General features: G+C 32.8%; 1 protein-coding gene across 1 annotated transcript; it reads right to left on the bottom strand.

Moving 5' to 3' along the window:
• Positions 1 to 100: 100 nt before the first annotated feature.
• Positions 101 to 5925, bottom strand: LOC110409420 (Leucine-rich repeat protein kinase family protein). Its single transcript, XM_021418758.1, has 16 exons — positions 5581 to 5925; positions 4547 to 5087; positions 4014 to 4465; positions 3822 to 3939; positions 3671 to 3739; positions 3506 to 3574; positions 3361 to 3429; positions 3131 to 3202; positions 2947 to 3015; positions 2640 to 2875; positions 2354 to 2559; positions 1889 to 2015; positions 1696 to 1764; positions 1016 to 1205; positions 787 to 919; positions 101 to 537 (listed from the first exon to the last, which is right to left on the bottom strand). The coding sequence occupies exons 1-16, from the start codon at positions 5654 to 5656 to the stop codon at positions 319 to 321; spliced, it is 2715 nt and encodes a 904-aa protein (XP_021274433.1). The 5' UTR covers positions 5657 to 5925; the 3' UTR covers positions 101 to 318.
• Positions 5926 to 23488: the final 17563 nt, after the last annotated feature.

Here is a 23488-nt window from a genome sequence, read left to right on the forward strand (position 1 = left end):
CTCTTCTTATGATAGCTTCCATGCCAACAGGAGTCTCCAAATCTCAACGTTGAAAACTCTCCACGGCATTCCAGCTCATCATTAATAAAAATCATCTTTCAAAAAAAAAAAAAATTATTATTGCTTGGCATTGACAGAATAGATAGACATAACACTCTTAATAGACACACTCCGAAATAACCCTGTGCTCCATAACTTACTCTTCATTTTCCGCAGAAGGCTTTATACCTCACCTCCCCAAAAACCAACTCCCTGTAGGAAAAGTTTTCAAAGTTGTAATATAAATATAAACATTGTTTTAATCTTGCATTCGCTAGCTTAACCTGAGTGTCCCAAAGCTGCAAGGTATGAAAGCTGAATACTATAGGCTTCTTTCAGCTCTGCCAATAGCTCTGCAATAGTTGGTCTCCGGGATGCATCTCTTTCTACAGACCTTACGGCTATTAAGGCTGCTTTTCTCATGCTTTCGACATCAAAGCTTCCCTTTAAGCTGTCATCCACTATCTCAAATGCACCTGCCTGCAAGTAGGGCTTCGCCTGCCATTAAATCAATATGAGCCAGTTGTTTAGTGCTAGGTGTTAAGATACAAGTTTCAGAATTATATAGAGTTTTAAAATTTGCACAGGACCTTGACCCTTAATTTTAAGCATTTTTCAGTTAACATGCTTACACTAATTTGCCTTCTTAAGACCATGATGCTCCAGCAATCAAACTTGAAAATGTGCAGGATTTGAATTACAATGTACAATGAAGAACTTGTTAAAGAAAAAGAAAAATTAAATTACCCATAGCACTAAATTGAAGGAATCTGGGGTTCCCGAGTGAGTCAGTGGTTCTCTTCCACATATGAGCTCTAAAAGAACAACCCCAAAACTGTAGACATCACTTTTCTCGGTCAGCTGTTGAGTGGAATAATACCTGCAGATAAAATCAGTCAATGATAAAGACATCTATTCCTGAGTTGGTGCAGTAAAGGAATCAATTATCATTTGAATAAACTTAACTAAGACTTACTCAGGATCTAGATAGCCAGCAGTTCCCTTGACAACAGTGGTCACATGAGTCGCATCTGCCTGGGTTACTTGCTTAGAGAGGCCAAAATCGCAGACCTTGGCATTCATCTGACTGTCCAAAAGGATGTTACTGCACTTGATATCACGGTGTATGATTCTTGGATCACTCCCATTATGCAAATAGTCCAGCCCTTCGAAAGAAAAAAAACAAGGCTAATGATGGAGGTCTAGAATATAGGAATAACAGTAATTATGCCCAAAGTTTCCATTGCCCGGTGTTTCTGCTAATAATTGTATAACTATACCATTTTGTTATCCCCACAACCACCACCCACACACACACACACACACAAAGAAAGCAACTATGCCATTGTGGCAAACAAGAAGACTATGCTAACTGCCCGTGCAATAGAATGTAATAAACCTATACAGAGAAATTGACTAAATCTTTCATCCAGAATTCCATATGAATCTCATCAGTGTATAAAGGATCTTTACATCTGAAAAAAGAAAAAGTTATGATATCTAGCCTAATTCATCTGGTATGAAAAGTTCAAAATGTAGAAAATGGATCTTTCCCATTGCAAGAGGGCCTGAGACATCATGGTTTTTTCATCTGCACAGCTCCTGTCCCTCCTTAGTAAATTTATATGAGGGCTAGAAACAGAACGCTAGACATACCTTTTGCAGCATCAACAGATATTTTCAGTCTGCGAACCCAGCTTAACGAAACTTTTTGACAATTTGGACCTGAAACAAACATCAAGAAAGAACCAGGCATTTTGTCAGATGAGAGGAGCAGATTTAAAGATATGTAACAAAAATTAAAAGAAAAAGAGGAAAATGTTACATCCTTTAGTCAAGCAGAACATACCATACAGGTGATCAGCCAGTGATCCGCCTGGTAGATACTCGTACACTAGTATCTGCTGCTTTGATTCATGACAAAATCCTTCCAAGCAAACAAGATTTTGGTGACGAATTTGTGACAACAGATGAACCTGCAGGCAGTCCAAGGTGTGGAGGACAAGGCAACATTTACAGTATCAACAAGAAGATTAGATCTAACAAGAAAGCAGAACAACATGCATAAACTAAAGAATCAAACTGCATACTTTAGATTTAATAGACAGTACATGCATACAATGCAGAATGACAGATCTCACTGGATCAAGAAAAAATGAGCCAGACTGATACACACTTAAAGATAATCTATGGTCTATATGACTGTTGTATATGGTCGTCAGTTAAGTTCATCAGTGGAATACTGATAAAATTACTGAGCTCACACTTCTTTATGGTTAGACAAGGAAATTGTAGAGAAGTTTAGATGATAAACCTCGTTGATAAAAGAATCAGCACCCAATTGAGTTCTATCAAACCGCACTTTTACAGCTACCAGTTTGCCATCTGATAGCTTTCCAAGGTAAACAGATCCAAAGCTACCGCGACCTATGACTTCCTTAAAGTTGTTTGTAGCTGCTTTTATTTCTTTGTAGGAAAAAATTCTAGCAGCGTTCCAGTTTCGCATATCAATCACTGGACCTGAATATGAGAATAATGTGCATATAAGAATCATGTTGTCAGTTTTCATGGTAACAACGATGTGAATAACTATTACATACTTGTAGCATATGTGGCTTCGGTTTTCCTTTTCTTTATGTACAATAATACTAAAAGAGAAGTAAGGAGTAGAGCAAATAAGGCTCCACCAGTTGCACCAAGTATAATTAGTAAATGACTACGTCGAGTGTGCTTCCTATTGGTAACAATAGTAACTTGTGGTGTCTCAATTGAAGGATTTGATGAGACATCATTGCATGCCATTGTGGAGAAGGAAAGGCACAAATTTCCTGATGTTCTGCACAAAAGTTGATCTATCAGGGCACATGAATAAATAGCTTGAAAAAAACAAGAATATCAGTGCCATACCTAACTTCCAAACTTTCTCTGTTCAAAGATAGGGGGAGGATACCTTGCAGTTTATTGTTCTCCAGATTCCTGAAGAATGCAGAAAACAGTTTTTCATCCAGTGAAACACAGGGTGGCTATGACAAATAAACTCTGCATATGTGGTTCTTCACCAAATAGTACAATATTTATAGAAGTCACTTACAGTAGATGTAGATTCTCTAACTCTCCCAAGCTGTCTGGAACTATTCCCTGTAAACTGTTATTATGCAAGTCCCTCCATGTAGAAAAAAGTGATAATAATGCAGTATTAGTACAATCATAATTTATCATATTACTTTCATATATAGTGAAAAAATTATTGTGTGACTGCATAAGAAAACATTCTTTGAGTGCATATCTCAATCAAAACAAAGAAAGAAGATTACAACTTACAGAACTTGAAGGTTAACCAAGCTATCTAAATCAGAACCAAAGGATGTTAGCTGGTTGAAACTCAGATTCCTGAAAATTTAGTTAGGTGGTATTAGACATGCTATATGAGATACTAATAAGAGGTGAAAACTTTGACAGACATTACAATTTCTCAAGATGCTGCAGGCTACCCAGATTTTGTATTGCTCCTGAAAGTGACGTGTTATGCAAATTCCTGAAACATAACATGACCATTATAAGTACAAGGAAGTGCTTACCTAAGGATGCCATAATATTAATAGTACAAAGAATCCACAGTTAAAGACATTACAGTATTTTAAGATCCAGCAAGTCACCAAATGTTGGACTAATTGACCTCAAGTTGATGTCTGAAAGGTCCCTAAGAGAAAATGATAAGCCCATATGAGTAGGTCTGTAAGGTAAGAAAGAAATCCCAAAGCTACTATTTATTATGCACATACAATGATGTCACTACACTGCCTTCACATTCAATATGATCCCATGGAGTTGGGAAGCATGGATCATCTTGCCACCCAAGATCAAAACCAGTAGACTGCTCAATAACTTGAAGTGCTGAAACTGGAAATCATGCATAATGGAGTCAGCTTTAGTCAGCAAGAAAAACTCATTAGATTTATGAAAGAAAATGCCACCTGTAGTTGAGGAAGCCTCTGATGGAATATTAATAATTTCATAAACCTCAAATGCATTAATTTGAGGGTAGAATCTGATGCTCCTAAGTGCAATATCCAGACTTGTGACTCCCTTCTGTGTAAAATATAGAGTACTGGCTTTTGAGGTACTTACTGTGAAATCTGACTGCTGAACATCCCCATTAATTAATATATCAAAAGAAGCAGACAGAGGAAGAATGCCAGCAAAATACAGGACAATGTAGTAGTCTCCCAATGTTTGGAGAGGTAAGTTATAATGTAGCACATCCTCTCGTGCCAGAACTCTAGCAGTCTGCAATACATCCAAAGGAGGGCTCTCCTTTTGACTTGACAAATTGAAGCTAAGAAGAATGTCAAACCCAGGTGAGACATGAAAGGGTGTGTAACTTTGATCAGCATCCCAAATGCGGTCAAATGGATCTACAGGATACCTGTTTTAACTGAAGTTAATCACAATCATCCTGACAGAGCACAGAAGCCATATATAGAGCAGGGTCGTTAAATATTTTTACCTCAGCGATCCATTGGTGTAACCACTATTAATCCGATAACACGTACGAAGCGCTTTATTTGGGAAATCTTCCATGCCACCTTGGTAAGCGCCTTGAGGAAGTGGCCGAACTTCAAGTGAGGAAATAACAGGAGATCCACCCATTGGAATAGCATTGACGCAAAATGGGAGTGTGTCCTTACTCACTGGCCATATGAACTCTTCATTCCATGGATCTTTATTGGTGAGGTTCACTGTACTAGTGATAGCTGTCCCGAGAGAAACGGAGAAAGCTGGAGGTTTCCAACGTCCATCATAGTTCTTATACACAAATTGGGCTCTCACAAGAACCACGGATGATATATTCTTTACTGGTAACTTATAGCAATTGCGACCTTGAGATTCTGGGAAAAATCGAAGTGGAACACTGGATGAGGAAGTACCCTCAACATACTCAACGGTAGTTGTGTTGCCTGTGCTTATGAAGGTATTATCTGAGACCCATGCTATCTTAGCTGAATCAACATAACTCCTAGCTCCACCACAAGATAAGCTCAAGAAACCTGTCTCATAGAAACTCGAATGTAAATTAAGACATAAATTCCACAAATTCAAAGCCTCAACATTCTTTTTTTGACATTTTGTTAGACCATGCTGCTCTATAGTGCTTTGAAGATCAGAGCTTTCAAAACAAAAAGAACTTGAATTGCAAATTTCACAAATTGTAGAAAGAGGTAAGCCAGATGCAGCTAAATAGGCCTACATGAACTGCATTTTTCCATTCTTCTCTGAAATTTAAGCACAAGAAACAGAACCTTAACTATAAATTCTGTTGTTTAAAGCAAAAAGAAAAAAGAAATTGTTATTTCTTGTCAAATTTCTAAGGTGTATACAAATGATAAAAGTTAGCAGCAAAAAGCAAAAAAGTGGAAATCTAGTAAGACAAGAAAATTGGATCAAATTCACTTTGACTGTACATGAGCAGCAAAAGAGATTCCAGACAATAAAATCTAGTAATACAGACTAGCCAAAAGGTGTAAAGCGAATTACACATACCATCTTGATCACAGAAAACAACCACCCAAAAGCCACAGAACAGAGTCAAGCTGACCCGGAAACATTTCAGGGCCATAGAATCCAGCAGTAGCCTCTCTTCTCACCAAAAACAGAAGGAATATCTATTCAAAGAACTGAAGAGAAATTCCGAGTAAAAACAGAGTGGAGTCCCTTAACGAAACGCTAATGGAAGGGGATTAAGAGAAAGTAAATTTGCCACATTGGTGGGATTGTAATAAGATTAAGAGAGAAAGTCCTTGAGTAAAGAGGAGTGGCAGGCAATGAGTGGGATTAAAGAGACAGGTGATGATTAAGGGGTGGCAAGGATGGCATTCATTGTTATGGTTCTAGGTTGGTGATGATTGTTTGCTATCATATAGACAACTCTAACGCTACTACTACCACCATCACTGCTACAGTAGCAGTAGTTGAAAAGCATCTCAAGGTGCAAGCACGAAAATGGCACCTCCGCTTTCTCTCTCTCCCAGTGGACCAAAGTCGTTAAAAGTTTAACTTAAAAGTCGAGACCATGAAAATGACGTCAGTTAACCAACTCCTACTTTATCTTTTTCCTACTGGTATATTTCTGTGTCTGCCCTTAGCTTCTGTATATTTCGTTTTGGGCATAGAACATTTCAGAAAGCCACTTGCCTTGGTGATAGTCTCTTTAGAGGTTTAAGCTTTTAGGTTCCAAGTCTGGGGCAGAAATTTTGGTACTTGGGAAACTTATTCCTTGCCTCAGATGAATAGCTGCAAGGCGTTCATAAATATAAACAACCAGGTATGGATAATTCAGATCAGAACATTTGTTTGTTCTAGTAATTGTATCAAAAGAAATAAACACATGAGCATTTGTCTCATTGATTGGTACATTATCACTAACTTAAAGAGTAAGGTTTGAATCCTCCTCCTCAATTATAAAAAAAAACAAGCAGCTTTAAGCTTATAAGGGGTTCAATTTTAATCAAATTTTTATATTCTTATTTTGAGGTAAATAGATTCTTATAATTAAGAGTTGATTAATTATTATTAATTAAAATATTATTTATTATTTTATACTCATTTGACGCGTTGATGTAAAAGATAAAAAAAAATCATATAATATGATATTACGCTATAGCGTCATGCCACATTGCATATTAACATCTTAACGTCATAATGATATAAAATAATAAATGATAATTTAACTAAATAATTAATTACATCAATTATGAGAGTTTATTTAATTTAAAATAAAAATATAAAATAAAAATTTGTAAAAATTTAAAAATATTTTTAAGTAATATGCTTAAAAAAATTTCTGTCAATTTAAAATTGAGAAGATTATGCCGTTTTGGAACACATACACTCTATTTTCTACATCCCCATAAAGGCCTAAATGAAAAATATGACAAGTTTTCAAATATAAAAAAGAATAATATTAATAATAATAAAACTAGCTAGCAGCTTTCAAACTTTACATGAAAGGATTTCACATCTTTTTATAAGTCTTCTACCGTGTGAATAAATTAGTGAAGTATTGGGGCCAGCTCTGTGGACATAGAGACTTGAATGCATTCATACGTTGAAGTGTTAAAAGCAAAACCAGCAGCTGTTCAAATTCAATTGATTAACATTTGGTAGATACAATGCAAAGGATGCTTGCCGGACCCGCATCACTACAATGATACTTTGTGGTGCTCTTTGTTTAGTGTTCCAGCTTTGCTTGCAAATTAATTCTCACTCCAAAGATGTATCTTCTTGATAAAGGAAAGCTGCTTTCTACTTTGAAGAAGCCCAAAGTCAATAATTTGACAGGTTTTAGGGAACCTGAATAATGCAGCAATGCCATGCATAACAAATATATATGGATGGCGAAACCTCTCCTTTTTCCTGAGAGTGGAAGCTGTAGGTGCCCTTCATTATGTTCTCTTCCACTTTTCTTTCTTTTGTTTCCCTTCTAAGTTTGTACTTTGTTCGTGTGTAGGCCAGGGCCAACAAGTCAAAAAGACCAAAGAATGTGATGTTGGATACCCAATGATGATTATAATCGATAAGGGAGACCTAAGGGGAAAATAATCTGGCCGAGGAGCTAAACCATGGCGACCCCAATAAAAACCACCAGCACAGTATTAGTACTTGACCACAGCCTTTTGTCTTGCTATCTTCCGGAGTGGGAAATAAGCTGCAGTTGTAACTTAATATGCTAAAGCAAATCAAACCAGGCAAATTAAGCTTATTGGGTACCTGAAGGGAATGTTTACCTTTACCGTGGCAAAGGTTGATACGTTCGAGTGGTTGAGGACACAGACTTGAAAGCAATTAGGCATCGCCTGCACAAGTTCCTTTATATTAACCGGTGATCAATTCGACTTAAAATTGGTCAAGTCAATCATTTGTTGAATTTGATCAAATTCGTGGGTTTCTGTTTTTTGGTTGTATTAATTGGATATTGACTTAAATGATTAAATCGATTTTTATTTGATTTGGTTAATTCAAAAAGTAATATTAAATTCAAATCGACTCGGTAACTCCGTATCTTCTTCTATGGTTGCAGCAACCAAATGGGTCATTTTAGTAAGCTTGAGAGGGAGGAACTTTTAATTGAATGATAAACAAAAAGTCAACCTACTTAACTTAACATGCTTGAAACAAACAGTAGAAGAAAATAAATAAGTTGATAATACTAGTGATAGTAATCTTTTACTAAGAATTTAATCAGTCACTCGACTTTCACAGGTTTGTCAGTTGGAATCCAGGCTGAGGAAATATGTCGCTAGCAAGAATTTCAGGTTTTGAATCCCCATTATCCTCATCTTTTAAAACAAAGATGTAACACCTTTGCATGTCAAAATGGGGCCAGACAGACTTGTTCCACGGCCTTTCAAGGGTTGTCCTAGGCATAGATTAAAAAATATTTAAAAATATTTAAATGTTTACAGTTAAATATCCAAACAAATAGATAACTTAACTTTTCAAAAAAAAAATAATAAAGAGAGAGTTAAGAGTTTTTTTCAAGTAGGCATAGAGGAGTAGATGTAGTCATGGGTAACAGTTAGTAGGGTTTTAGGGCACAAGGGATCGAGGGCAGTCTAAGTTGGCACAGTTGAAGAGATCTTTATGCTTTTATTTTTGTTGAGAATCTGATAGTGTCATGGGCTAATATCAAATCAATATTTGATCAGTTTGATGTATTTGTCCCAAGTTATGTTAGAAGGGGAGGTGGGTTTTTTGCTTTTATGCGTTATGAGTTTGCTAGGCAGCAACAAGCATCAATCCATCAAGGTAATGAGATGAATATTTTCAGTCATTGAATTACAGTGAAGAAGGCATTGGAAAGGGAACAACGTACACGTGACATAACTCATGGTTGAGCAACAAAAAATTTTCCTTAACAACGTTCATTTAAAGATGTAATAGTTAATGGAACACAAAACGGTGGGATGGATACATGTGCACAAATAAGAATGGTGGATGACAAGCCTAAGGTTGAGAATGTTAAGAATTTAGGAACATAGTGCCTTGAAAAGCAAATATATTCTTATATTTAATTTTATTTATTTTATTTGTAATGAAAATATAATTTTGATAATAAGATGAAAAGTTTGTTGTAAATAAACATTTATTTTTTAATTATAAAAGTACCATGATTCTATTGTGATATTAAAATGTATTTATATGAAAAGTAATACATAGGAGATATGTATTTTAATTGAATTTAAAATTATTTATAATCATATAATAAAGCTGATCAATTTATTATGTTGAGACTATTGTATATAGATTCACTTCAAAAGGAATGATGAATCTCAAATCATCAAAATAGTTAATTTTGAGTAATGACACTATAATTTAAACTGGAGTCACGTAAGAATCAAGTTTAAATTTAATTGTTGCTTAAACTTGATCTCACACTTATGTATTCATTTATAATAAAATCAAAATCTTTATGAATAGTAAACTCATATTTTATCTCCTTATAATTTTTGATATATCATGAGCATGATCAACTTATACTGTTAATCTAAACTTCGTAAATTGGGATTATAACTAAGGTAACTATTTAGAAACAAATATCCAAAATGTGGAATTCAAAGCATTAACATCACTTCTAGTGATTTTAGAAAGATTGGCAATTAATCTTAGCCTAGTAGATTGATGAATTAGCTACTCATCACATCTTGATACTAAAAAGATTAAATTTAGAGTATTGGATCACTAATTAGATGAATCAAGACTAAGGGAAAAATTGACATAATGGGTAAAATGATATACATTTTGTCATTGGATGGTTATAAGAATTCACAACATAAGATTTGCAATTAGGACAACCAATATTGAATATTGAACATTGGATCATTTCTTGTAATTGTAGTTAATCCAAGAGTGCAATGATGAATATATGGAGTGATTTCATGGTTAATAAACTTGAATTATCTTAATGAAATTTAGAGTAATGTTAAGTTTATTGGAGCTTAGAATATCTATGTCTAAATAAATTCTCTATTTATCTTCATAGAATTCAACTTATTTAAATTAGAATGTGTGTATTTTTAATTTATTAAATTAATATTCAAATTGATAATTTTATGTATTGTCTTAATTAAGACAATGTATTAAGACAAGGTACATACATTATCTTAATTAAGACAAGAGTTGTCTTAAATTAGACAATAGCATATGTGTTGATTTAAGACAAGAGATGTCTTAATTATATTATTTTATTTTTGGTAAGTTAAAAATTATCTTAAAGAATAAATTTTTTTTAAGGCAAAAGTTGTTTTAAAATGAAAAATATTTATTCATTAACGTAATTATTGTTTTGAGATAAAATAATATTGGAGGAATTAAATAGTTTATTCTTTATTTATAATTAATCATAATTTCTTGATAAATTATAAGAGGCCATGTTTGACTAGGATTTTTTTATTTTATTATTAATTCTTTTTAATTAAAGATGAATAATAACACAATAGAATAATTATTCAATAAGAAATCTTATTTTGACTTGGACAAATAACTATGATTAAATAAATAAATCGTTTATTATTTAATTATAATTTTATAATTTTTAGAAGAGTATGGTACAACCATAACACTTAATGGATGACCAACTTGGACTCTTAATAGGAATTTAATTTTGAAAGAAAAAGAGTTTTTATTGTATCAAAAGTCTTTTTTAGAAAAATGTTTTTATTATTATTATTTTTCAAAAATTAAAAATATTTTCAATAATTTAAAAAAATAAAAAAAAAATGTAGAGGTGCGCGGGATGCACAAAAAAGGCTGGGGTTCCACCTGTGGGGTACGCAGGCCAGCACCTTACTAGCCAACACAAGGCGAGCCAATGTTGGGCACTAACTTGCCCTGCACAAGGGGCCAGTATGTTGGCGCTTGGAACCAACCAGCATGTTGGCTGCGCGGGCTGCAATGGTGCGCAGGCCGACCTACGTGCTGGCCTGTTGAAATGCACAACAGGGTTGTTGCACATGTAGGCCGAATTGAGCCAAATGGGCTTGGCCCAAAAGTTTTTAAAATAAATGTTTTTTTGATTAAAAATGTTTCAAAATTTTTTTACCTTGGATTGAAAAGTAATTTTAGTTTGGTATTAGTTAATGAGATTAATTAATTGTACAAGAATAAAATTATTTTCAAGTTTGGTTAAATTAATTTTTTTTTGAAAAAATAGCCATAAATTAAAAGAATACCAAGTGGAAAGATTTCCAAGCAAGCAACGGAAGCAAGTAAGATTTAAAAGAATTACAACTTGTAATTTTTAATTTTTTTTTAAGATGGACATTAATGTGGCTTGTATTAATATATATATATATATATATATGTATGTGTGTTTGTATAAATACTATAAGATATTATTTGTATGCTTGATAACATGTTATTTAGAATTAAGATGCCAACCCTTTTTAAGGATTGCCATGCATACATTATGTGTTAGTCAAAAAGAGTCTTTTTGCTACAGAAACATAATGAATATAGGAAAATTTAATCGAATATAGGAAAGTTTAATCACATCTAAACAAAATGGTATAATGGACTAGGTTATATACAAAAGAGTTTAGTGACAAATAACAAGGTCCACATTTGACTTAGGATATTATAATTATGTATGCTAGAAAATCTAATAATTTACTAAAAACCCTAGGCACAAAATATTCAGTGGGAGAGGACACTACTAATTTTAGAGTTCGTAGTTTCCGTTGTTGGCCCATTAGCATGTAAACCATGTCATGCCCTATAAGCAGGCATGAATCTAGATCATGACAGTTTGGGTCTCCAAAAAGATAAGTCCTTTTAGGTGGATTATGAGGTGAGACATCCCACAGAGGCTCACTAAGTAGGGAGCTTAAAAGAATGAAACAATGGTTGTTACACTCAACATGAATTTACTATTAACCTACCTACAGTAAGCTCTATTAGTAAACTTCATGCACCAAATAAAGGCATTCCTTAGCCATGTTAGATATGAAGATACTGGATAACATAGTTAAGTGCGAGGGTCTTAGTTTACTTGGTAGTAAATTCTCACAGTCTACAATTAGTTTATTAATTACAGAAAAGTGAATGACCATTGAACTAGTCATATAATTTTTAAGGTTTCGTATATTATCATCATGTATACATGCATCATGAAATGTTCAAAGTCCCTTTATAACTAGTAAGCTTACGTAATTTTAAATGTACTTTCAAAAACATATCTAGATGACAAACATGAATCTAGTTTCAATTTTGCTAAATAAATGTACTTTCAATGATGATAACTACATTAAATGGAAAAGAAACCTTAATATCATCCTATATTATAACAAAATCACATGCATTTTTTTTAAGTATGAGCCTGCACCATTTTCTCCCAAGTTACCTCCACAAGATATAGAATATCACAAGAGGTGACATGATGAAAACAAGTTGGTTAAGTGATATATACTAATAACTCTATTATATAGAGTTATATTACACATTTTTTTGGCATAAAAATAGCTAAGTCCTTGTGTTTTGAAATTAATTTTAAGTAGTTTTTATGTTTTTCTTTAATAAGTTTAATGCAAGTTGAATCATTATTATTTCAAGTAATTTTAGTTTAATTTCATGTTAAATGTCCTAATTTGAGCCTTCATTGATTCAGTTTGTTTGTTTTTTTTTTTTTAAAGGTTTTCAACTGCATAAAGCTTAATGAATGATAAACCATGAAAGGATGGCTAGGTGTAAACCCTCACTAAACATGCTGTGGTATCTCAAGCATAACTAGCGATACAGATGTCCAATCAATGTAATTCTTAAATCACTAGAAAGCTAAGAGGAAAGACTACAACTTTCATGTTTATCACTTCATCCATTTCTAATTAGATAATGATCAAAAGTGTGTTGGAAGTGATAGAACTACAGTAGGAATAGCACAAAAGGAGTTGGATTTGCAACATTGAATGGCTATGGCAAGGCGCTAGAATGCACCCCACACCAAATCAGAGCAGGACACCATGATGCTAGACCACCAACATCATGGTGCCTTAATATCCTGGCACCTCAACATGAAGGCATAGAGCCTGATGTTATGGCGTTAGCACGTGTTTTTAAATTTTTTGCACTTTCAATTTTTTAACCTTAGGGCTTTTAAAGAAGGGTATATATAGGAAGTTTTGAGCTAGAAAAAAAGGGTTGGAGCAGAGAAACTTTTCAAAGAAAAAGAAGCTTTTTACAAAAGAGATAAAAAGAAGAAATCTAACAAAAAATAGCATTTGAAAGAAGTTGGAATTGTTTCTTTCACTAGATTTGGCTTTCTCTATCTATCTGTTTGCTGTAAAAATGATTTATTTTCTTAGGATGTTGCTGTTTGCTGAAGATATTATTAGTTAAATTGATTTTTCAAGGTTTGTGGTAGATTTCAACATGTAGTTTGGATATTATGTTTCTCTTTTACTTAATATTAATAGGTATTGTGATGTTTATTTAAATTTAAGCTCATTGCCTTTGATTGCTTGATCAACAATTGAATGGATGTGGATATCTAAGTGAGATTTGATGAAGTTTAGATTAGTCCATGGTTTGAATAATGTGTGTTCATTTCACTTAAAAATTGAGCGAATTGACTTGTAATTAGGGTAGATATACACTTAAATACCACATGTAGTCAAATTAGAACATATGCTTAAAGAATCTATCTTAATTGATCCTTATAGCCATATAGTGACCTAATTAGACTAGGTATGTGTGCAACATCTTGATGGAGACTTGTCTATAAATGTGGATTTTAGACTAGCATCACCACCCATTGGTTCAAGTATTAAAAGAAACATTAGTCCAAATGAAATGTTGAATGAAACCACAATCTTAGACTCTTAGTCCATTGCTTTTTTATCAATTTTAGCTTCCATTTCTTTGATTGGGGTTGTTAAGTAGATTTTATCTTTAATTAATTGTCAAAAATTTGGTTTACTTGGATAAAACTAAGATACCTTAATTTTAGTATTTAGCAAAACTTTAGACACAATTCCTCGTGGGTTACTTTACTTACCTCTATATTACTTGTGTGACATGTGCATTTGCGTGTATAAAACTAGTAACATATACTGGCCGCTACGAACAATATATTGCAAAAACAACATGAAGGCATGGCCTATACTATTGAAATAATGTTGCGTCTACATGAGATGTTTGTTATTAAAACAAGGTCTAGTAAGGTGAAAGCAATCAATGCTTTCAAAAGCTTTAAGCAGAAACTTGGGGAGCCTGTTAGAGATTACACTCTAAAAGTAACCTCTTGTCTCAATGAGGCAAGACTACATGGTGCTAAGATAGATGCTAAAATGCAAATATCTATGATTATTTCAAAGCTTGAATTCATCATTTTCACATTTCAAACTAGATTATGAACTACAAAGTAGGGATTACACTTAAGTGGACTAATAAATGATTTGCAAAATATGGAAGAGGTTCTTGAACTGAAAAAGAAATCAGAAGCACATGTAGTTTCCACTTCTAAGCCTAAACTCAAGGGTTAAAAGAAGAAAACTAGAAACAAAAAGAGTGCAAAGGTTGCTGTTGGATTATCCAAGTAAGTGTACATATTGTTTAACAAGTAATATAAAAGAAAGTAGAATTCATTTCAATGGAAAATTGAATTAATCCTTACTTGCCAACTACTAAAATTAACACACCCTAATTTTATCCAAACAATTAAATTTAAAATTATTAAAAAGAAAAATTAAAACTAACAAACTAAAACTAAGGTAAAATTAATCAACAAATTTTTTTTTAAAAAAAAACTCAATCAACTACCATTTTTTAGATTTTGACATCCATCAATACTTTATTTGAATATTATCTTTTTCTCTTAACTTAATTTAGTAGATTAAGTTGTTAACTTAGAGTCCTAAATTATTTACAAATCTCTGTGAATTTTTTTAATAAAAATATCTCTCCTAATGAACTTATTATATGTCTATGTAAATAAAATTGAATAAAGATTCATTAAGTTTATATTCTAACCTTAGCTACATATGGCTTATACGTGTATGTCTACCTTATATGCAAATTAAACCACCTAATCAACTAATTGCATTTGATCATACACTATTTTATTCTAAGTCTACCTAAATCTCTTTTGTCAAGGTATAACTTAAGGTTCCAGATCAATCTAGTAGGTGATTAGGCAATTAGAAACATTAAAAATAGAATAGAATAAGCAACTTAAAGCCATTACACATAAACAAAAAAGAGATAAATAATTTAGATTATGCATTAAGTTCAATTATAATCTTAGATAACTAAATTAGTTCTCCACAATGTTATAAATCATCATCAAATAAAGTTTAAACATTGAAATCAAACCAAGAAAATAAAAGAATAACAAAAAAGATAAAGAATCTAAAGACTTACAATCTTGATCTCCAAATCTTTTTAAATCCTTTAATTTATTCTCAGCTTCAGTGAGACTTTTTTCAATGATTTTTGTGACTAAATCTCAGATTTAAATCTAGGGTTTCATGCCTCCAAAAGTCTTCCAAAAGGTTGCTTAAATAGGGTGCAAGTTCGTGTCAAGAAAGAAGTCTAATCGAAAAAGGATTTTGCAATCTTTCCTTTGAGCATTGTAGCTCTCATTCCCTAAAGCCACAGCCCTTACTTTTCTACCTTGGTGTCTACCTTCATGGTCCATTTTAGCATCGTAGCCCTCATCATTCAGAGTTGTGGCTCTAAATGTTCTATTTTGCCTTTCGTGCTTCTAATGTAGTCTTTCAAATTCAACGTAGATTTCAACCACCTTTTGATTAAAATTAGGCAAAGTAGAAAACATGAAAGTTTTAAAGATTTCTCTTATATTTCTAATGGTCTAAGAGTCACCTCATTTAAAGTTCTGTAGAGAAAGTTATGATCAAAATATTGAGATATGTGTAGTAAAGGTCTATATCTCATGAAGGCCAAACTTGATAACTTTTCACCCTTTTTATTGCACACAAATGGTATCAGAGCCTACACTAGTTCGATGTGGGCTTTCACATTACTCTGATGAGATCTTGATCCAGTGGATGTGATGTGTGGCCTTGATGAGGACATCAAAGATTTGAGTGGGTGAGATTATAATACCTAACATCCCATATTTGATGTGAATGTGATTATTAAAACTTATATAACAATCCAAGTCTACCATTACTAGTAACTTGAGTTTAAGCTTTTGAGGACTATGTGATTTAGGCCTAGAAAGCTATTGGGCTAGTGGTTGGACTTAAGTTGTTACAGAGCTAAAATGGAAAAGTTCAAAATTTAAAAATCTTCTAGTCGATTAAAGCTAATTTTAATCAGCTATGGTTAAAGGAAGTAAAGCCTCAATTTGTTAAAGGGAATGCTGACCAATTAGAAAAAGATTGTTATGTAAAGAATTGAAACAAAAAGTTTATAATCAGTTAGAACTTGCCGTAATCAGTTAGAGAAAGTCTATTGAAAAAGAGGAGTCTGAAGGTAGAGAACTCTTAATTAGTTAGAGCTTTCTATAATCGGTTAGAGTAGAGAACATAGCAGCAAGACTGTGCAAGGTATAGAAGCTATAATTGGTTAAAGTTGCCCGCAACCAGTTAGGCAAAGTTTGTCTTTTTTTTTTTGAATTTAAACACTAAAAGACAAAAATACTGATTAAAAGTGCATCAGAGTTGTTCCTAATGGCTAGAAACTGTCTCTAACAAAAAAATCTGACTCCCCAAGTGTAAAAGAAAGCCCCAATGGTCAAAGAACATATAAAAAGTTGAAGAATTGAGAAGATAAGAGCTACTTTAAGCAAAAAGCCAAATATTCTTCACCAAAAACACTTGTTCTTCATTCTAAATCAGAAAAAGTGTTTAAACTTGATTATAATCTGTCCAGACTTATAAAGGTACTTAGTTACACTTCTTTTTCTTGAAAAATTAGAGTGTGGGAAGTATTTTAAAGGTTATTGTAAGGGATTAGAACTTGGGTTAGAAGCTCACCTTGTAAAAGCTTGGTGGAAGCTGTTAATTCCACTAGTTTAGTGAAGTCAGGTTGAAAATCTTTGATTAAGAGATTAAAGTAGTGGACGTAGGTCAAGGAGATCGAACCACTATAAATACTCTTGCATGGTCCACTTTTTTTCACCCTTCTTTACTTAGTGTCTTGTAATTTTAACATGTTCTAGTCTTTCCCTTCATCTAATTGATTAAATGCTTTTCAAGCTCTAAAGGGCTAAGCAGAAAATTTTTAGTGCTATTCACCCCTTTTAACATTCAAATGGGACTAACAAACTTTATATCATAGAGTATCACACCCCAAAACTTAAGATTTTGCTAGTCCTTAAGTTCAACACAAAAAAGAAACTAACTTATGAAAAATAATATAAATGATAAAAGTAAAATAAATAAAGTAACCACTAAAGATAAAGTGCACAAACTCTATGATCTCCCATAATTTCCTCAAAAGTATGTCTATCAACCTCTAACTTAAGGAAAAATATGGGTGTCATTCAAATTCATGTTTCAATTTTAATGCAAGCACATTCTTGAATGGATTTCTATTTGTGTGTGAAGTTTTTTTTCAAGAATATCATGATATCTGGATGAGTTTATACCAATACAAAATTCAAATTAGTACTAGAACTCCATAAGTTTACTTTTCATCTCTCTTTCCACTAATGTAGACTAATACAAAGCTAAGGATCAATAGATCTTTATAAAGCTTGTAATATCTGGCTAAGGTCTAGGTAGGATAAAGGATATAATGTGGCTTAATCTCAACAATTTTGCCAACAGTAGATTTGGTTCTTTTTGGAACCTATACCTTTTTAATCACTTTTCCTTTGATTGATGTTTTTTTCAGAGGGCAAAAAAGTATAAAGAGACCAATATTATGACAATAAATGTATAAATGTGATCCACCATATTTTTTATTTTCTTTTTCAAAAAAGGTTTTTGTCTTAGCTTCTTTTGGTCTCCAATTATAGCTTAAACCTTTCTTATCAAAGAAGGCTTTTTAAACTTCAAGCATCTCATTTAGCTTTTGTGAACTCGTATTCCTTTTAGAGAATGATTCATTTAATTTCTCATTTTTCTATCTCAGCACAGTTACTTCATTCTCTAGATGTTTGACCTTATCTTTAAACTCAACTTTTAATTTATCAAGAAAATCATTTTTAGCCTTGAGCTTAAAGATAGTCTTTTTATATTTCAAGGTCATATTTTCAAATTCAAAAGCCAAATCATCATATGCATCTTAAAGTTGATCAAATGTGTATGAATCATCATTGAAATCATAAGAGCAAGAGTCATTGTTTCAGAAGCATACATTGGAGTTTTCAATTCCTATGAAACATAGATTTGCTACTTGCTCTTCTTTTTCATTTTGAGATTCATCACTGTCCCTCCATGCAACCATCATGGCTTTCCTCTTCGAGTCTTTAAGAAAACGTTTTTTAAGACTCAGACATTCATATTTGGTTTGACCAAGCTTCTTACACTTATAACAAATTATATGGTTTTTTCCATGGTCATCCTTTGGTATGTCTTTTCTCATGTTCCTTCTTTGTCCATCCCTCTTAAGAGGTTTCTTCATTCCTCGCTTGTTTCTCAAGAATCTATTGAACTTTCTTGTCAATAGGGCTACATCATCATCATGATCATCACTATCAAGTAACTTTTCATCATTTTATTTTACAGCTCAGAGAACAATGTCTCTTTTCTTTTATTTTTCTTTAATTGCTTCATCTTTCTCTTTCTCGTGCCTAAAGGCTATTTCATAAGTGAGTAAAGAATCTAAAAGTGTTGGTCCCGTAGAGTGCTAGAAGGGGTGAATAGCATTAAAAATTTTGTTCAACCCTTTAAAGCTTATAAAGCTCTTCTTACACTCTACTTTCTCAAAAAAGAGAAGAAAAAGAAGTATAACTAAATACCTTTACAAGTTTGGACAAATTACAATCAAGCTCAATTGTTTTTGTGAAGGTTATTTTGCTTTTTTGCTCAAAATGACTTTTTTCTCTTGAAATCTATTTTCTTTGATCGTTAAAGCTTCCTTTTATATTCAAGGAGTCAGATTTTTCTGTTGGAGATAGTTTCTAGTCGTTAAAAACAACTCTGATGCACTTTTAGCCATTATTTTATCCTTTAGTGTTTAAATTCAAAAAAAGAGACAAATTTCAGCTAACCAATTACAAGCAACTCTAATTGATTACAGTTTCTCTGTCTTGCGCTATCTTGCTGCTGAGTTCTCCGCTCTAACTGATTATAGGAAACTTTAACTGCTTACAAACTTTTTGTTTTCATTCTTCTTTACACAGCAGTCTCCCTCTGATTAGTTAGCTTTTCTCTTAACTGATTGAAGCTATTCTTCCTTTAACCATAATTGATTAAAATCAATTTTAATCAACTAGAAATTTTTTAAAGTTTGAACTTTTCCATTTTGGCTCCCTTCAACAGTCAATTATATTTTTAAACTTGTTTTTGGTGCTTGAATATACTAGGACCTTGTGCTCTAACCGATTAACCAAACTTTTTAACCGATTAGCATATTTTTGTTTTACTTCAGCTTATCACACAACCATGCTTTAATTGATTAAGGTTCCTTGTTAATCAGTTACTAAGGTTTTGTTTTTGTTCACTATTTACTCTTTTTCTCTTTGACTGATTAACTCTGCATTAAGTTTAGCAAGCTTCTTGACTTGCTTTTAATGGACAACTTTATTAGGGGAATTAAACTAAATCCTGCATACTTAAAAACAAGATTAAGCATTAATGAATGAAGAATGTTTTGTTATCATCAAAAACATATGGAGTCAACAAGAAGCTCATTTGGCTTAAGCACATTTAGGTCTTTGGCATTTTTTATGGCAGTGACCTCAGGGTTCTAAGATTTTGGTTGGCAATGGAGGATTTTCTTCACTAGTTGTGCATTAGGAAACTCTTTTCCTAAGACTTTAAGTCTTTTTATAATTTTTTTGAACCTCTCATACATCTTTTTAATGGATTCACCTTCCTTCATCTTAAAAAGCTCATAGTCAAGAGTCATAATATTGACTTTTGACATTTTTACTTGATTTTTGACTTAATAGCAATTTTCTAATGTGTCCCAAATTTCTTTTACCGTAATGCATATCGCTACCTTATTAAATTCACTCTCACTAAGAGCACATAAAATAGTTGTTACAACTTTTTGATTCAATAGAATCAACTTTGTCATCCCATTCATCTCTTATCTTAACATGTTTCACACCATCAATAGGTTTGCTAAGAGTATGAGGTCCTTCAATAATAATATCTCAAAGATCCAAATCAATAGATTGTATAAAATTTTTAAACCTTTTTCTCCAAAATAGGTAATTCTCACCTTTGAATAAAAAAAGTCACCAATGAAGCTTAAGGATTCCATTGTCATTATTTTAAGCTTTTGTTCAGAATCTCTCAAAGGTTGTTAGACTTGTAAAATTTGAGAACCTGCACTGATACCAGTTATTAGTTGAAATAAGTTTATAGTTAGTTAACCAAGAAGAAGGTGAATTGGTTACCAAGAGAAAAACCACTTTTTCATGGATTAAAAAGATAATGAAACTTAAGTGTAGCAGAGTAAAAAATAAAGCAGAATAAAGTATAAAAGTGCAAAAAAGTAATGGAAGCAAAGACATAATTTTTATAAAGGTTTGGCCTTAATGCTTAGCGTAAACAGTCATGCTCCCATAAAATCAAGCATTACCAAAGCTTGTACACAAGCTCATAGATCATCTCATCCCTAAGGAATTAAATACAAAATCATCGTATAAATAAAGGAGTTGCAAAAAAACTTGTAATTCTCACCATGCGAAGGAATTCATGTTTGAAAATCCAAAGAGATATCATGCTCGAGTAGGTAATCGTAAATATTAAACTGTGGACTCACTTCCACTTAATAACATCTAAGAGGCCCCTTTCCACCGGATTCCCACAACTATGGCAGTCTCGACGATGTTGGCCAACATCAGACAAATCATGTGGTAGTAATCATGTAATCAACTTGTGGCCTAGCCACATATATCAACCCATGGCCTTGCCATATATATAAATCACATATTGTGGCCAAGCCACATCTAACAACCTGTCGGTGACCTAAAGTTTCTCTAACTAAAACTCACTTGTGCACAAAAGTCACATTATCCCGGTGTGACATTCGACCTACTCTCGAATCTCTCAGTTTGAGAAAACCATTTAAAAGCAAATTAGGTCTTCAAAAGCTCATTTTAAATCTATTTTCAAAATACCAATCGTGGTGACATGATAAAATCGATTGTAAAACTTTATAATGAAAATCTTTGCATGAGGTTTAAATGTCAAATTAGCATGGTGAACATATAATTTATTCATGAATGCACATCTCACAAACAAATAAGGTACATTTTGACATAAACAGTGGTAAAGAGCTTGTTCCCGATTTCTAAAACCCTTTACATATATAGTTTATATATATATATATATATATTTCTAAAAGCATGGCAATCACAAGTACCTAGCATTCTACCAACGTATGCTGTCCATAATTGCACTTAAAGAAAAATGGTATATTTATTAAACGTATATCGACATATAGTTTATGAAATTTTTTTAAAATAGACACCCCTACTCACCTCACAATAGCAAGACGCTACGTTGCTATTGGTTCAGGTTCATGTCTAACTAATTCTACTTGCCGGTCACCTGTTATCTCGGCCGTTACACCACCACAGCAAACCTTTCTCACTTACACACTTCCTAGCAACAAATCAAGCTCAATATACTTAATTATACACATATATGGGCAGCACTTCAATTAATGAATCTTTAATCTAGCTTCACATTTTTCATCCTTGTTATTAACAATAATCTAACATGCAATCTATGAAGTTTCAACCAACCAAGTCCAATATAATATAATGTACTCACATTGCATGCTTACTTTTCAGTTTTTGTCTTGAATTCCACATATAGCTCACAATCTCCTCACACCCCCAGTCACCATTGCTACCATAAGCATAAATAATCAACACACATCTTATTTTTTCCTTTCCATGAGTGATCTCAAGATTAATAACACTTACCCATCATTTGTCTTGTTCAAAATCACCATACTTCTAAGATCCACCTACATCAATGCACCCAGTTCTTTGAATCCTTAAAGATTTTTGCTACCATAAGCACAATTTCACATTATAATCAGTTCATAAGGAATGCATTCAACATAATGATAGCTTTTACCTACTTTGCCTTTGAATCACTAAGCCAAACCACCACTTTCTCCTTCAAGTTTCAACAATGGCATGCAGGAGAAAACCTTTCGATTTTTCTTCAATCGTTTCCAAAGCCGAGCCTCCTCCAAACCTTTTTCTTCTTTCTCCTTTCTTTCCTCTTTTTTCTTTCAAGGCCAATTCTCTTTCTTTTCTCTCAAAGGTGTGGATCTCTCAAGGCAAACTCACTTTGTTTGCTTTTTCTTTGGTATGGGCGGATATAACAAGAAATGAACTTGAAATGGCCTTGTGAAAGTACCCATTTCCTTTCCATTTCTTTCATGGGCGGATTGCCTAAGGCTTGGTAACTTTTGGCATTTTTCTTTTTCTTTTATGTGGGTAGATATCACAAGGCAAAAAGCCTTGAAATTATGCTTTCTCACTTGTATGGGCGGATTCTCCCAAGTTCTTCCATCAACTCAAATTTCTTTATTTTATTTTCTTTCTCCATCAAATGTTATGATTATACCTTTTTCTTTGCAAGTCACACTACCCATCTTACCTTGTTTACCCTGGGCTATCTTTGCCAAACCATGGTTTTCTTTCATTTAAATACTCTTTGTTCTTTTTTTCTTTGTCATCTTCCACATGGTGAGGGGTCTGCATGTTCCCCATTAACTTTCTCCTTTTTGCATGTAATAGTTTGCATATAATAGTGAATTTTCATGCACATCTCATTATTCCACATAATCTTTCATGCCTCCATTCCTTCCAAACTAACTTGTACTATTATTAGTACTTACATCATTAAAATTTTTACTTATTAAAATAATATTATAGAATCAATAAAATAATATTTTATCCATCAAATCATCAAAATTATGGTATAACTCCCCCACTTAAGTTCAACACTTATATTATGTGAGCCTGTTCACCACTCACAATAAGAATATCTCAATATTATTTTAATAATATTTTTACTAATAAAATCTTATTAAATTTTAAAAATTTTTATTTGGCTTTTGGGGTTTCAAAATATTGTAGTTTATCCCGATTTAGCTCCATCACTCCTTTTTACTCCATAACGACGACCTTAAGAATATACTATTATTTTATTTCATATGAAATATTTTATCCCCTTCACTACTTCTAAACTCTTGAATTGACCTCTATTGGTCTTAATCTCATTCTTAAAGTCATATTAACCACCATTCTAGGTCACAGGGTGTTACACCAATTTCTTTAATTTATTTA

The sequence above is a fragment of the Theobroma umbraticum genome, unplaced genomic scaffold, assembly GCF_002168275.2.
Source record: "Theobroma umbraticum cultivar Fairchild unplaced genomic scaffold, ASM216827v3 scaffold_44.0, whole genome shotgun sequence".
Lineage (NCBI taxonomy): Eukaryota > Viridiplantae > Streptophyta > Magnoliopsida > Malvales > Malvaceae > Theobroma > Theobroma umbraticum.